The 15,944-nt window shown below is 40.0% G+C and overlaps 1 protein-coding gene and 1 long non-coding RNA gene across 12 annotated transcripts in view; one reads left to right on the top strand and one right to left on the bottom strand.

Moving 5' to 3' along the window:
- Positions 1-14,471, bottom strand: part of tjp1a (tight junction protein 1a) — a 169,242-nt gene extending 154,771 nt beyond the window's left edge. For all 11 annotated transcript variants that reach the window (XM_061759290.1, XM_061759244.1, XM_061759298.1 and 8 more), the window contains exon 1: positions 14,331-14,471. In XM_061759290.1, the coding sequence (XP_061615274.1) occupies positions 14,331-14,422 (92 nt within the window). In that variant the 5' untranslated portion in view covers positions 14,423-14,471. The remainder of the gene's footprint in view (positions 1-14,330) is intronic.
- LOC133470676 (uncharacterized) lies at positions 14,450-15,108 on the top strand. Its single transcript, XR_009786043.1, has 2 exons — positions 14,450-14,588; positions 14,777-15,108. It is a non-coding gene; the product is annotated as an uncharacterized LOC133470676 (long non-coding RNA).
- The last annotated feature ends 836 nt before the right edge of the window (positions 15,109-15,944 follow it).

Raw genomic sequence — 15,944 nt, forward strand, 5'->3', positions numbered from 1 at the left:
TGTGTCCAATGTTGCGTTGGTTATTTTTTGTATTTAGTGAATAATGCTGAAGCTAACAAACCTCCCCCCCGAAAATAACACATGCTAAATCACAATCACAATATTTGTTTAAAAGGAACAGAAAAAAAAAACTCGCAATTAGCGTATTTTCCTAAATCATTCAGCCCGAGTCCTAATTGACGACTAAGAAGTTCTAATTGGGCCGATATCGTTAAAAGCTTATCGCCTTGCCAGTGCCGAGGACTGGCCAAGTGTGGCTCAGAGTTTAGCCACATAAACACACGTGATGTTGTGGCTCACTACACATTAGTGTGGCTAGGAGATTTTGATACTGTTTAGCCACATTGGCTAAGAGGTTTCATGACCCAGTGCCAACCCTGTTTACCGAATGTAATCCATTTATCCACAGGTCCAAGAAAGATCATATTTGACACATTCAAACTGGCATGGAATCTTGTACACAAAACATGATGCCTCTACTGCTAGAGCAAAAGATCAATGTAAATGCAACACATTAAACAGCCTGTTAGTGACTCAGGCAACTAGTCACAGTGTGTAATCCCATTGAAAGGCACCTGGGTAGAGACGGAGGGGAGAGAGGCAGGATCAAGTCTGTGCTTGGACCAGACAGCCCTAACAGATGGAGAGAGCAGATTAGGCGTATAGACATCGTATCAAACAAGTCGGGACACCAGTCATGTCGCGGTGCTGTCTGACCCCTGCAGCGAGGAAGATAAACAACTTTTTTTTCCAAAACATAAAAAAACATGCTGTTACCAAACAACTGAAAAACACAACAAATCACCAAAAATGTCCTAGCCTTTTGTTGAGGTTTGCTGGGAGGACAATTCATACACAACAACTACATTGCATCAACTTAATTCACAGCACTATATCCTGAAATAAACACACAGCTCACCACTTTTCTAATATCTGTCATATTACTAGGAGGAGGTGAGGATGGGGGAATCATTATCAGTGATAACAAAATATGCTCATAGCATGGTTCAGTGTATGTATGTAGTTTTTATATAATACTGATATGTCTTGCATCATTTTCACTGGTAAAAATGCTCACTTTTATTGACTGAGGTAATAACAATATGTCTGTTCTAGAAGCGGTAATGTACAGGGGTGGAAAACTACTACTGAGAGATGTTTCAAATAGGTGTTTATCAACCATAAACTCAAATACACTTGTCATTCACTAGAAATTTCACTATAATTATCTTTTAAAGGCAAACATTTTGATAATGAATGCAATGTAATGAATATCTCTAATCTGTGCATGTGTATCTAATGGAGTGTGACCAGTGAGTCTCCTATCCGATGACGGCTTGATAGCAACATAAAAGTAAAAACTGTCAAACAAAAGTGCAGATCCTCCTCTATGGCTGAGTTTGGAATGGTGAAAGCTAAAAGAGGGTAAGAACATCTGATCAGCATGAGAGTAAACAGATTATATTGCTGTCAGGCGATTTCTATGAACTGGACTTCTGCTATCTTTTTTTCCAGCTCGCCATAAATCCGCCAAGCAGAGGGCAAGAAATAAAATAATAAATCGCATCTCTGTCAAACAGAAGTAGATCCCCTGCGCTGTGTCCTTCTCTATTTGAGGGACGCCAGTGATGTATTTCTTCTTGTCAGCTCTCTGTGAGCCATCGTGCCAGTCATGAGTCACCACAGGTCAAGAACGCGTGACTCGCAGATTCTAAAAGTCATTGCTGCTCTGTCTGTGATGGTGGCGACTGTGAGTCTCGGATGGGCCCCTCTTTCCATCCAATGCCTCCTGAAGAAGTTACTACTTCACATTTACGAAGGTATACCATTGCCTGAACTCCACCTACAAACACTGTCAAATAAAGCCTGCTATAATCAATGTTTTCATATGGCCTTGGTTCACTGAGGATCAAACAGTTGAAAAGAGCAGGTTTTTGCAGTACTTTGTCTGAATGCTCTAGTTTGCAGCAAGCCTAATCAGTACAGTGTAGACAAAGTCCATGCATCATTAACATGGCTGGTTTAGGAATGTTTATAGACCCCAGTAAAACATATCAAGAGTGACAAAACTGTGCACGCTAATAGTGCTATACCACACATTCTCATCAACTCACCCGATTATGCAATCAAAACTATTTGTACCTGTAACTAACACTGACACGTTATTATGTTATGTTTGCCACAGGGTTTTTTTTTAGTCTTTTGTTCAGCGCCTGGTCAAAGCAACGTGAACATGTTCATATTGTATCAACCACTTAATCAACTTATGAACAACGCAGCACAACACGCTTTATATAATAAAAGCAGGGTCAACAGACATTTTAGCACACGCATGGCAGTACGACTGATGATAAAACTGTCAGGAAACACCAATGAGAACACATGAGGTAACGTCAACGTGACTTGTGAGCGAAGAACTAAGAAATCAAAACAATACCATATCCATCCATCCATCCATTTTCTAAACCGCTTACCCTCACTAGGGTCGCGGGCGTGCTGGAGCCTATCCGAGCTATCTTCGGGCGAGACACCCTGAACTGGTCGCCAGCTCTGTCTGCATATGCTGCGTCCCGACCTATTCCGCACTAACATCAACATTTACGCACGGCGTAAATATGGAGGCTCCTGTTTTTAACGACTTCTAAGTTGTTTTTATGAAGTGTTTTTTTTTAAATAAACATAAAAACAATCCCAACTACTGTGCTGAATAGACAATGGACTTCCATCTTGATAAATGACGTGACATTCATGACGAAGTGCGCATGTCACACAGCTGTTCCGATTAAATGTGCACATGTATACATATGATCGGAATAGATCACGTCACATGTAAACAGTTGACCAGAGAGCTTCAGTCAGAAGGATTTCAATAGGAATGGCAAAATAGTCTCCATGTAAACCCAGCAGACGGGTGAAGGGCTCCTTTTCAGAGAACAAACCACACAGTCTTGCAGCTCTTGATTCTTTATTTCAGACCCCGGGGGATCCATATCACAGAGTAAAGAAAAAACATTTAATAGAAAAGCAAGAAAAGAAATAATAATAATAATAATAATAATAACAACAACACTGAATTAAAAGCAAAATAAAAATAAAATAAAATAAATAAATAAATAAAATAAGGGCAGGCCTTATTTTTCATGATTCAGAGGCATTAAATACAACAATACTATTGTTTATCATGATAGTTGTGGGGGAAATATATTGTCTTAAAAATTTTTTTTATCGTCACAGACCTTATGATATATGAATGAATAAATGCCGCTGTTGGTCTACCCTTTGCAGCTGTCACATCTTCAACTCTTGTGGGAAGGCTTTCAACGAGGTTTAGGAGTGTGTTTATGGGACTTTTTGCCGATTCTTCCAGGAACATATTTGTGAGGTCACACACTGATGTTGGATGAGAAGGCCTGACTCACTGTCCACTCGAAATCAACCCAAAGATGTTCTATCTGGTTGAAGGGAGGACTCTGTGCAAGCCAGTCAAGTTCATCCACACCAAACTCTCTCATCCATGTCTTTATGAACCTTGCTTTGTGCACCAAACTGTTTGACTGTCCAAAATCTCTTGGTATGCTGAATTATTCAGAGTTTCTTTCACTGGAGCTCAGGGGCTAATATTTTGGACATTTCCAACTTTATGGGAACAGCTTGGAGATGGCCCCTTCCTGTACCAACATGACTGTGCATCAGTGCAAAAAGCAAGGTTCATAAAGACACAGACGGATGTGAGAATTTGATGTGGATGAACTTGACTGGCCTACATAATTCTGACCCAAACCCTATAGAACACTTTTAGATGAATTCCAGTGGAGACTGAGTGCCAGGCCTTCTCGTCCAACATCATTGTGTAACCTCACAAATGAACTCACACATGCACTTGGTTATAGATTCCCATAAACACAGTCCTAAACCTTGTGGAAAACCTTCCCAGAAGAGTTTAAGATCTTATAATTGCAGAGGGGGTACCGATGTCATATTAAACTTTATGGATTAAGAATGGGATGTCACTTAAACTCATCTTGAGTCAAGACAGGTGAGTCAATACTTACGGCATTATAGTGTATGTGTCTGGAGTCATGTAATTTTCTGTCAAGTTCATCTTGCTGTCCCAGAGAGGACAATAAAAACTCGGACATCTGTTTAAAAAGGTAAATGGAGGACAAGTATAGCGCTTTATGAAACTTCACATTTACCGATTCACAAACCAGTGAGTGAACGCTGCCATGGAAGGCGCTGCCAGTTCCACTGCGGGAGCATATTAAGGTTCAGTGTCTCTCTGAAGGAACCGTCCATAGCAAAAGGACGGTGATGGGAGGCAGATGTGCTAACCAGTCGGCCATCATGCCGCCGGAATTCGTTCCTATTTCTCAAAAATATTGTCACTGTTAAAAAAAAGTCATTTGACATTTAAATTAACGTATGCATTGAAACAATTTGAAATCTTAATATGGTCCAACGGGACTGTGCTTTTACAAATTTTACGACATTTTGGCATTTTGTAAATAAATTGGTGAAAATATCATTTATTAACCCCTTTGTACAGAAAAATCCTTTATTGTGCTTTCAACAACTTCCATATTAGAATGCATGAGACCATGCAAAAGATTAACGATGTCATGACATTGTGGCCCCGTGCAAAATATTCGATCATAAAATTGTAGTTGATTTGTCATTCAGCCTTCATATACTTCAACATAGTTTAAAAGATTATACAGTAGAGATTCTGCGGATGAACGCAATCCATTTTAGGATGCTTGTTAACCTCCACTTTGGTCAGATTTTTTGCAAACGACTCTACTGTAATGAAAAAATGTAACAGTTCTGGGGTCAAGCTCATAAAACTTTTACTGTCTTAAGTGCCACACAGGTGTAAAAAGAAGTTAATCACACACACACAAAATAAAACACAACCTTAACTCTGACAATAAGAAAAGAAAAAAGCTAAATTAAATGTAAATCAACACTTTTGTTGCTTGCGGAACGAAGCACCTGTGAGATAATGTGCCAAAAAATAAAATTGGAATCGTACAACCTCAGGGGTGTCTAACTTTTGAGGTGCCGCTGGATAATATATTCTTAGTCCTACAATGGGAACGTTCTGAATGATGACATACCACAGTACAACTCCAGGAATCAAACCAGCAACCATGACAGACACTCCGCACACACCTATATACGGTACACCATAATAGTTTATGCAACTCATTTGACTATCTTAAATGAGTAACTGACTGTATTTGTGTTTCCATTCATCAAACTACGTGAGTGAACGAAGACGACGAGTCAAAGACAACCACAAACAACTCAACAAATGATTGGTAATTATCTGCCACACTCCACCCTGTGGTTGACCAGCATTTTACTGGGTTTATCAGAAAAAGTAACGAGGAAATAATACAAAGCAGTACTACTGGGCTACATTCAACTAAATTAAATTGGAGCTGGGAATCTGCCATGAAGTGTGAAAATAATGTTTTCAACTCGGGGTATTTTTAACCTGGAAATGTTATGATGCTAAAAAGAAAAAACTGTAAATATATTTTATTTTCTCTTAAAGTAAACTGTTTCCAAGTAAGGAATGTAACCCTAATTGTTAAAACACAGATATCCCCCCCCCCCCCAAAAACATCCACATTGACCTACTCCCACTGGATGCTGAGAGAGCGGATGGTGGTGAAGGGGCGAGCCGCGAGTCATTTAAACCCTTGTTAATCTGTTCCCTTTAGTGGCATAAACCATTTGAAAGGAGATTACAAACATTCTGCCCAAAGTAAGAACATGCGCGTTCCTGTTAGAGGGAAACACACACAAATGTGTTTAAACCTGCACGTTGTTGAAATAAGAACTGTAGGTGTTGAGATGTTGTGTTGGTGTTATTTGTCCATGTTCAAATATTGTTCATGGGAAATTGTAAAATAAGAAGGTGATCTGAGGAATAGAAGACTATACACCGTAATTTACTTCGTTCACACTCAAAGCAACAAGACTGTCCCTATTATAATAATATTGAGCATGATCACTGTAATAAAGTGTTTTTGAGGTGTATATTTACCGCTCTTTTTACATAGTGCATTATGAATGTTTAAAAGAAATGATATTATGTGAGGTGTCGGGAGAGAGGATCATCTGAAATGATGCACAATGTTGATACAATGTGCACAGGGCCATTTTGTGGGGGTCAGGCGCGGAAAGTGCATGTCAACTACAATTTCTGACAGTTACTCTAAGTGACGTCACTTAACGGAACATCTTGAATAATGATCAGTATCGATCCCTCTATAGTTACTGAAATAAAACAGGATGTATGTGCATTTCCTATAATGCAGGTGAATTTGCAGTTCTTTTCCATTTAGGATTCAAATCGAATCTAAACTACAGTAATACAAACTGTATTCAGCAGTACAATCACTGCGTTGCCATACACAAGACAGGACACTTTACATCCATGCTAACACTACATGCAGTACTCCTAACATTATTTTCATTCTATATTTTAATTTATATCTGCATTATGTCTTAGTAATGTGATAAAGGTGAAAACCTCCTAACAGGACTTCAAGAAGAGCTAGACAGATAAAAAAGAGATAAAGAGAAGAGAGAAGAAGAAAAAAAGAATGCATTTCAGCCCAATTTTTGCCAAACTTGTGATTATCATGACAGGCCCGCCCCAGACTCAGACTCTTGCTGAGGTAACTAATACGCATCATTGTCAGTTTGTGTAGGAGTACGCTTCAAGGCCTCCTTGAGTGCAACGGGGAGGGAGAGGTTGGTAGGACAGGAGTTACAGAGTAGTGCGTGTGCGTGTGTGTTCTTTCCAGGAGGGAGGATGTGGGGTCAAGCGAATGAGAGGGCAGACTTGTGTGCACGTGTGGGTGTGGGTGTGTTTTTGTGTGTTGCGGGGAGGAAGGGAGCTGACTTTATGCATCATTAAGCAGGAGGACTGGGAACACCAGGCAGATCTGTCACTCTAAGTGGGAAGCAGACTAGACATCTGGTCCATGATACAAGAGGATACGCCCACGTGTTAGGAAGAGTAGTGGACAGTTTAAAGAGATGTCAACAAGCTAATTACTATTTATGGATGTTCTCTAACTAATAACAGTTATGACACCCCGATTTTATTTATTTTTTAATGTAAAACAACATTTTGTTTAGCACCATGAGTCCCTGAGAAAGACCACTTGAATAATAATAATCGTCATAATAATAATAATTCATTTCATTTATAGGGGCCTTTCAGGCCACTAAAGGTCACCGTACAAACATAGTTAAAAGAATTCAAGCACTACAATAAAACGAAGAGAACATAAAACATCAATTAAAATGGCAAATGATATGGGAAATGTTGAGAGTGAATAGGCAGTCCGAAATAGGTGTGTCTTGAGTTTGGATTTGAAGAGGGTTAATGAGTCTGTGAGTTTTAGCATGCCAAATTTGCCCCTCTTCCATTATAACGGCATGAGCAGGAAGGTAGTGAAATTGTTTCCATTCTGCCAATTGAGCCTTCTTGCATAATCCTGAGGACAACCAAGCCATCCTGTTTATCTGTAGCTTGAATCTGTTTTTTAGTGTAACTTTAATCTCAGTCAGAGCTCAAGCTGTGTTTAGTTGGATTAAAGTGTATCAGCTCTGCAATGGATGGGCAGGCTTCCAGGTACAGGAAGTACTTTTAGTTGGTGGTACTGTAGATAGTTTTAGTCAAATGTACATATGCTTCTAGGTGTGTTGTGTACCCTCTAATTATGAATTAAAACTGACATCATTTTGGTATGATTCTGTCTGATTTATGCCTATTTAAAAGCGTCTTTGCATCCCTTAAAAATCTCTTCATAAATCCAAGCTCTTATTATTATTACAACCCCAATTCCAATGAAGTCGGGGCGTTGTGTTAAACATCAATAAAAACAGAATACAATGATTTGCAAATCATGTTCAACCTATATTTAATTGAATACACTACAAAGACAAGATATTTAATGTTCAAACTGATAAACTTGATTGTTTTTAGCAAATAATCATTAACTTAGAATTTTATGGCTGCAACACGTTCCAGAAAAGCTGGGACAGGGTCATGTTTACCACTGTGTTACATCACCTTTTCTTTTAACAACATTCAATAAACCTTTGGGAACTGAGGACACTAATTGTTGAAGCTTTGTAGGTGGAATTCTTTCTCATTCTTGCTTGATGTACAGCTTCAGCTGTTCAACAGTCCGGGGTCTCCGTTGCCGTATTTTACGCTTCATAATGCGCAACATATTTTCAATGGGAGACAGTCTAGTACCCGCACTCTTTTACTACGAAGCCACGCTGTTGTAACACGTGCAGGATGTGGTTTGGCATTGTCTTGCTCAAATAAGTAGGGGCGTCCATGAAAAAGACGTTCCTTGGATGGCAGCATATTTTTCTCCAAAACCTGTATGTACCTTTCAGTATCAATGGTCCCTTCACAGATGTGTAAGTTACCCATGCCATTGGCACTAACACAGCCCCATACCATCACAGATGCTGGCTTTTGAACTTTGCGTCCATAACAGTCTGTATGGTTCTTTTCCTTTTTGGCCCGGAGGACACGACGTCCACAATTTCCAAAAACAATTTGAAATGTGTACTCGTCGGACCACAGAACACTTTTCCACTTTGCATCAGTCCATCTTAGATGAGCTCGGGCCCAAAGAAGCCGGCGGCGTTTCTGGGTGTTGTTGATGAATGGATTTTGCTTTGCATCGTAGAGTTTCAAGTTGGATGTACGGATGTAGCGCCGAACTGTATTTACTGACATTGGTTTTCTGAAGTGTTCCTGAGCCCATGTGGTGATATCCTTTACACATTGATGTCGATTTTTGATGCAGTACCGCCTGAGGGATCGAAGGTCACGGGTATTCAATGTTGGTTTTCGGCCTTGCCGCTTATATGCAGTGATTTCTACAGATTCTCTGAAACTTTTGATGATATTATGGACCGTAGATTATGAAATCCCTAAATTCCTTACAATTGTACGTTGAGGAACATTGTCCTTAAACTGTTCGACTATTTTCACTGCACCTCACCCCATCTTTGCTTGTGAATGACTGAGCAATTCAGGGAAGCTCGTTTTATCCCCAAGCATGGCACCCTCCTGTTCCCAATTAGCCTGTTCACCTGTGGGATGTTCCAAACAGGTGTTTGATGAGCATTCCTCAACTTTCTCAGTCTTTTTCGCCACATGTCCCAACTGTTTTGGAACGTTTTGCAGCCATAAAATTCTAAGTTAATGATTATTTGCTAAAAACGTTAAAAATAAATAAAGTTTATCAGTTTGAACATTAAATATATTGCCTTTGTAGTGTATTCAATTAAATATAGGTTGAACATGATTTGCAAATCATTGTATGCTGTTTTTATTTATGTTTAACACAACGTCCCAACTTCCGAATGAAATTACATTCGGATTTGGCCTGGTTATTCTGACTGAGGTGCTTATATGTTTTTTTTGTCATTCTGATTGGGCTTCTAAACAGATTACAATCAGAATATAAGGCTCCGAGTAAACCCCACTATAGTTTTAGTCTTTATGGCGTCAGTGGAACTGTCCTACCTCTCTAGCGCATGGTCATCAGCTGACGAACAAACACTTTTGATACAAGTTCAGCTTTGGTGAAGGTATGCATTGTGCATTGTGCTTTAAACAGCGGCTTTTTGTATTTTACTACATGTATAGTATGTTTGATTTCAATGGTAGTTAGGCACGATAATTGGATAGGCTAATGGCCATGGCATTTTCTTAAAAATCATCTGTTGCATTAAAACAACGAATAGTTTCAACCTAATAAAGCATATACTCTACGTTCCTGAGGTTCAACATCAAAAGATAAGAGGCTGAACATAAAAATACATTTCATATCTGGCTACATTTAAAAGCAATACCATATTTAAAATGAAATTAACTTATTTGTGGTGTGTACTTCAGTTGATTTCACATGTATGCACACAAGGAGAGCAAAGAGGCACCTTCATACTGCATCTTAAATCCAGTTGATATTATTTTAAGATCGGCATTCTGTCAAGGTGCTATCTCTAAGATATTAATTTTTCGCGCTACAGCGGTCAGAGAATAGCTAGATAAATAGATAAAATAGATAAAAACACACGTGACTTCCAAAAACGTTTGCCATGCTCAAACCAATGGTGGAAATGGTGAAACTTGGTGTGCGAAGCTTCCCTGTGTGCGACTATAGCTTCACTGTGAATAAAGATGGACATGGCATGCAAGTGAATGCACAAGATGACTTGAGGAGGCGCACGCTCTGAAGGCACACCCAAGATCAGCTTCTCTTCTTTAAAGTAGCTGTCGGAGGCAGTACAGTAATCCAGTTTTAATGGCCGTGCCCCTTCCCCCACACTGATGTAATGGCCACAGACATACCCCCGTGCCGCTCTTAAAGGGAGGAGCGTCAAAACCAAGTCACCACTATGTCCTTTGCATCCCATTTGACTGCAGTCACATGAGCTAAGGAGTGAACTCAAATCATTTCCCTCGTGTGACTCAGTCGGACATATTACTCCAGGCCAGTGATTCCCAACCATGGTGCCATGGCACCCCAGTGTGCCATGATAGATCATCAGGTGTGCCACAGGAAATTATCAATTTTAACTTAATTTAACTTAAATTATTATTTATCAATTACAACTATATCTTTGTTCACCAATCCATTACAGCGAAGTCTAATGACAGGCAGAACAATTAAATGATCTTCCACAAGCTAGCAAAAGGTACAATAAACCTACTGTATGTATTCACCGTGTGTCATTTATAAAACGGCCATTACACTGGATAGGTGCCATTTGCGTCCCCAGGAAGTCGAATGTATAAATTCACAATACAATTACTACTTACCCTGCACATTGATCTGATTGCTTATGATCGCTCATTTTAGCTGGCAATTTAAAGAAAAATACATCCAAACTAATCGGGAGAAGCGTCATCATGCAACAAAACAATAAACCAAAACACACTGCCAACACAACAAAGGACTTCATCGGGGGAAAAAGTGGTAGGTCTTAGACTGGCCAAGTCAATCACTGGAACTTAACCCAGTAGAGCATGCATTTTAGCTGCTGAAGAGGAGACTGAAGGGCAAAACCCCCAGAAACAAACAAGAACTGAAAGAGGCTGCCGTAAAGCATTTCAAATAAAGAATGCAACTGTCTTGTGAATTCATTGGGTCGCAGAAGTACTGGCAACATGGAAAGACACAGAAATCATTTCGCTACATAAATTTGGAGATAAAATGGACCGAAGAAATTATCGCCCAATAAGCCTGCTCGCAACGATTTATAAAGTCTTTGCTAAGATTTTGGAAAAACGAATTGGAATCTAACTCAATGAAGCACAGCCCACAGAACAAGAAGGTTTTCATAGCGGTTTTAATACTATGGACCACATACAGACAGTTCAACAAACACAACGAGCATGAAAGGCCTCTGCGTGTAGCCTTCATCAACTATGAAAAAGCGTTTGACTCAGTCACCACCACTTCGATACTGCAGGTGCTGGTAAATCAAGGGATAGAGCCGACCTATATCAACATTCTACAATCAATATACAACAATGCTTCTGTTTGGATACGAATTGATGATGAAAGAGTCATCAGGCAAGGCGACACACTGTCTCCGAAGCTATTTACAGCTTGCCTTGAAGAAATATTTAAAAAGCTCAATTGGGAAAAAGAAGGACTAAAAATTAACGGGGCTTATTTGAGCCAGCTTCGTTTTGCAGATGACATCATTTTATTCTCCTACGATGCTGAACTACAGCATTGTATCAGGAATTAGACTTTGAAAGCAGTCACTCAGGTCTCAAAACGAACAAAAACAAAACGAAGGTCATGTTTCCCCAGCCGCTCGCTGCGTCGTGGTGTTACCGGGTTACCGCCGGGTGTTACCACAACAATGAAAGTTTATCGAGTCCTGAAAATAGTATCGTGTCCATTGTATTTATGGAACGATAACCCACCCTACTCTGCCCCTGACTGGCTCGCACCAACACAGGACTCGTACTTTTAGTGGATAATGATTCACTGAAGCACTTCAACAACATACATACGTGGGTAAGCAATGGTGCGGATTCACCATGCTTTATGCATGCCTGCTCAATTGAAAATGCGTCTCAGAGGCGGGATGCGCATCAAACGAGATCCCTCATAAATAAAACTTATAATCCTTATAGTCCTGTTTGAAGTATTTTATGAAGTGTTTGTGTTTGACTTCCTGTTCTTGGTAAAAAGTGACTTATGTATGAGACAAAGTTGTATCAATCCATCCATTTTTTTAGACGCTTGTCCTCATTAAGGTCATGGGTGAGCTGGAACCTACTCTAATTGACTTTTGGGGTTAACCAGGGTACCCTGGACTGATTGCTAGCCAACCACAGGGCAGATGTAAAAAAAATAACCATTCATTCTCACATTCACCGCAATGGACAATTTAGGGTGATCAATTAAGCTAATAGGCATGTTTTGGAGTGGGAGAACCACTTCACACAGGAAGGCCTGACATTAGACTTGACCGTGAGGCAGATGTGCTAACTACCCAAGCTTGTATCTGGAAATCAAATTTACATATACTATAGATACCCATCAAATTATAATTAAAAACTAGGTGAAATAATGGAAATGTAATAGAGGCTAATATGGCTATTAATTAACTGCTCTTTGCAATTATGGAGGTGATGATAGCAATAGAAATAAGACAGCCCTCTTTTTTTTGCTTAAATATGTTCATCTCTAGAAGGCAAAAGCCTAGAACACAAATTTCTAAATATCAAATACCAAAAATAAAGATCTTCGAAGGAAGTAACATCACTTATCAGCTCATCTGCATTTATTAACACAGTAAAAGCCTCACGTTTTCAAAAGCAATAGACAGTGGTTTTTCTCCAGGGACGCCAGCTTGCACCCATGTATTTTAGGTTAACTGAAAAAAAAAGCGTAGTTGATGTGTACTATAGTACTAAATCATTCAAGTCAGATATATCAACATGGTGAATACATTTCTCCTTAAGGTTAAAGCGTCAATATGACCTGAACAATGCATGTTATACCCCTTACATGTGATTCTACATGTTTTGAAAGACATGCCCGATTTTCGTGCCGTCATTAGCGGTGCGCCACCAACCGGGACAGTGCGGGAAATGAATCGGGCATTCACTTAATAGAAAAAGTAAGATACTAACAAATGCAGCAAGATGTTAGAGGGGCTGAATGGCTTAATCGCCATTGTGTCATCTCCTTTAGTAGTAGCTTGGGTGCAAATAACTTTTTTTAAACAAACAAACGAACAAACAAAAAAGGTTATGGATTATAGCTTGAATTAAAAGAAAATACAAATCCATATGTTTACAGGCAGTTGAGACTATCTTGACACAGCAATAATCTCCCCAGTATGCTTTAGTTGTTGATAGTATTTTAACATAACTTGAGGGGATTTCTATTTGACTGTCTTTAAGACTGTTTATGCCATCTTTGAGCTTGCTATTTCTGTTTTACAGAATCAGCTGTTTAGAGATGAAAGGAGGAGTGGAGGGGGTTGCGATGGAACCTCATTTCATTCGTAACAGACCAGGAACCATTAGACTCATAGGGCTATTTGCATTATCGTTTGTCTGTTTGATGATGATGATACTGGTTTGTTAAAAACAAAAAAAAAACCACACACACACATTAAATAAATGACTACAGAAACACTGATGACAATGCTTGTGTGCGTGATGTGTGATTGCTGATGTTGTTTATGTACAGTTAAAGCAGACAACTAACTGGTCAAACGAAGTGGAAAATCATACACACGCATAATGAGTGAAGCCCTCAGCAAGAGACTCCCACATGCACAGGAAGCTACTGAATAAGTAATTAAGAGAGTGGGGTTCAATTTCCTTTTTTTCCTCTTTTCTTTATCTCCAAGTAAAAAACACAGACATAGAAATGGGAAAAGCGTGGATGAAATGGTTTCAGAGGACAAATAGCAGGTGGACTTTAAATGAGTTGAAGACACCTGCCCGGTATTGTGCGCTTGTGCACGTGCACCCACGCGCGCGCGCGTACAGGCGTCCACGCCGGGCTCCGAGTGCGTCGTGCACCGGCGTGGATGTTGCAGAAGGCAAAGCAAAGTGCACAGTGTGCAGGAGAGGGCAACGAGGCGGCAGCGACTTCCGTCAACAGCTGCTCGTGTTCCGCTGCAACTTTGACGCCTCCCGTGTCACAACGCTGCCTTAAGAGGCTCAAATGGAAGCAATGTTTTTTCCTCTCGACACGCTTCCACGCACGGGCACGTAGCGCACTGCAACTCACCACAGCTGTCTCTTGGTGGGGAGGCAGTCTTTGTTCGAGGCTGTCACTCCCATGGCCATCTGCATCACCGTGATGTATTTCTGGTACTTCATCTTCGGGCTCCGTACGTCTCTCTACTTTGGAGCGTCTCTCTACTTCGAGGGATCCGCGCCCCGCACGAGCGGCGCAGGTGAGCGTGCGTTCGAATGTCCCCAAAGGCGCCCCGGCATCAACAGCGCCATTTCCAGGGGGAGCAGTCCCCGGGGAGGCGAAGGAGAGGTACCACCGCGCCGCCGCCACCCTGCATGTCTGCGCGCTGCCCCTCTAATCTCATTACAGCTCAGAATAGATTGGCTAATCCATTCAATTTGAGGCAGGACGGGCTCATTGTTGTGGCTCGCCCGGGAGCGGCCACTTGTTTCTCTTTGTCCACCCTCTAATTTGTTTAGTTTGATCCCCTCCAAAAGAGTCAGCAGAGGGGATTCGGGTCGGATGCGGCGGCGGCGGCGGCGGCGGCGGCGGCTGCATCCATGAGTCTGTGAGCTAGGAAGAGGAGTGCGCTCACAGAGGAAGAGGAGGAGGAGGACGACGAGGAGGAGGGGAGAGGGGGAGATGAAATGGTTTAAGAGAGGGGCTTACAACCACGGGCACTGAGAGAAAATCTCGGCAACGATGGACGCCTGTTTTATGTTTCAAGGTGCAGCATCAGAGAGGAGAAAAAGATGGAGAAGAGCAGAGTAACACACGTGCATTCAGCTTGGAAGCAATAACAACAATAAAAAGTTTTTTTTTTTTTTAATTGCTATTATTGTTGTCTAACTGTTTTGAGGAGTGTCATATCTAAAAGAAAAAGAAAAATGAAGCACACCTATTTATTAGTAGTTTATTTCTTAGCAGGTGCAGTGCTAGACCAATAGTATTCCCAATGTACGTGGTATATGCCATTTAGCTACCCTAAATTAACTGCATTTGGAATTATTCATATCATTTTTTTTCATCTTAATGTAATTGTGAATACACTCATTTGTAGGGCGAGCTGCTTTAAAAAAAAAAAAAAAACCTCTGAAAGAAATAGTGACCATTTGTTTTTTATGATTATGAGTTCCATTGATGAACAGAAAGCAAAAACAAAATAAAATGGAAAAAAAAAAACCCGCAATATACATAACTGCGCGTTGCATCACAGAGCGAAAGAAGCATTTCTCGCATTTGAGTAAGTGAAAGCCCGGACTCCTGTGAATTATCTAATTACATGACCAAAACCTAAAAAAAAAAAAAATAATTAAACAAATCAATAAATAATTGAAAAAAATATATATATATTTATATTTATATATATATATTATATGTATATATATATATATATATATATATATATATATATATATATATATATATATATATATATATATATATATATATATATATATATATATTACATTATACTCATCAGAGATGCTTATTAGTTATAGACAAGTCCATCCTCTTTCGGTAGCTGCGTTGGGTATACAGTGAACCCCCACATACTTTCGGTTCAGCACCGGCGGATTCACCTATTTGCAGATGTTTACATTTTTTTCCCCAATTTTTTATTTTTTTTCCTTTAATTTTTTTTCTTTTTGGGGGCGGACGCAA

The sequence above is a fragment of the Phyllopteryx taeniolatus genome, chromosome 2 (genome assembly GCF_024500385.1).
Source record: "Phyllopteryx taeniolatus isolate TA_2022b chromosome 2, UOR_Ptae_1.2, whole genome shotgun sequence".
In the NCBI taxonomy this organism is placed as follows: Eukaryota; Metazoa; Chordata; class Actinopteri; order Syngnathiformes; family Syngnathidae; genus Phyllopteryx; species Phyllopteryx taeniolatus.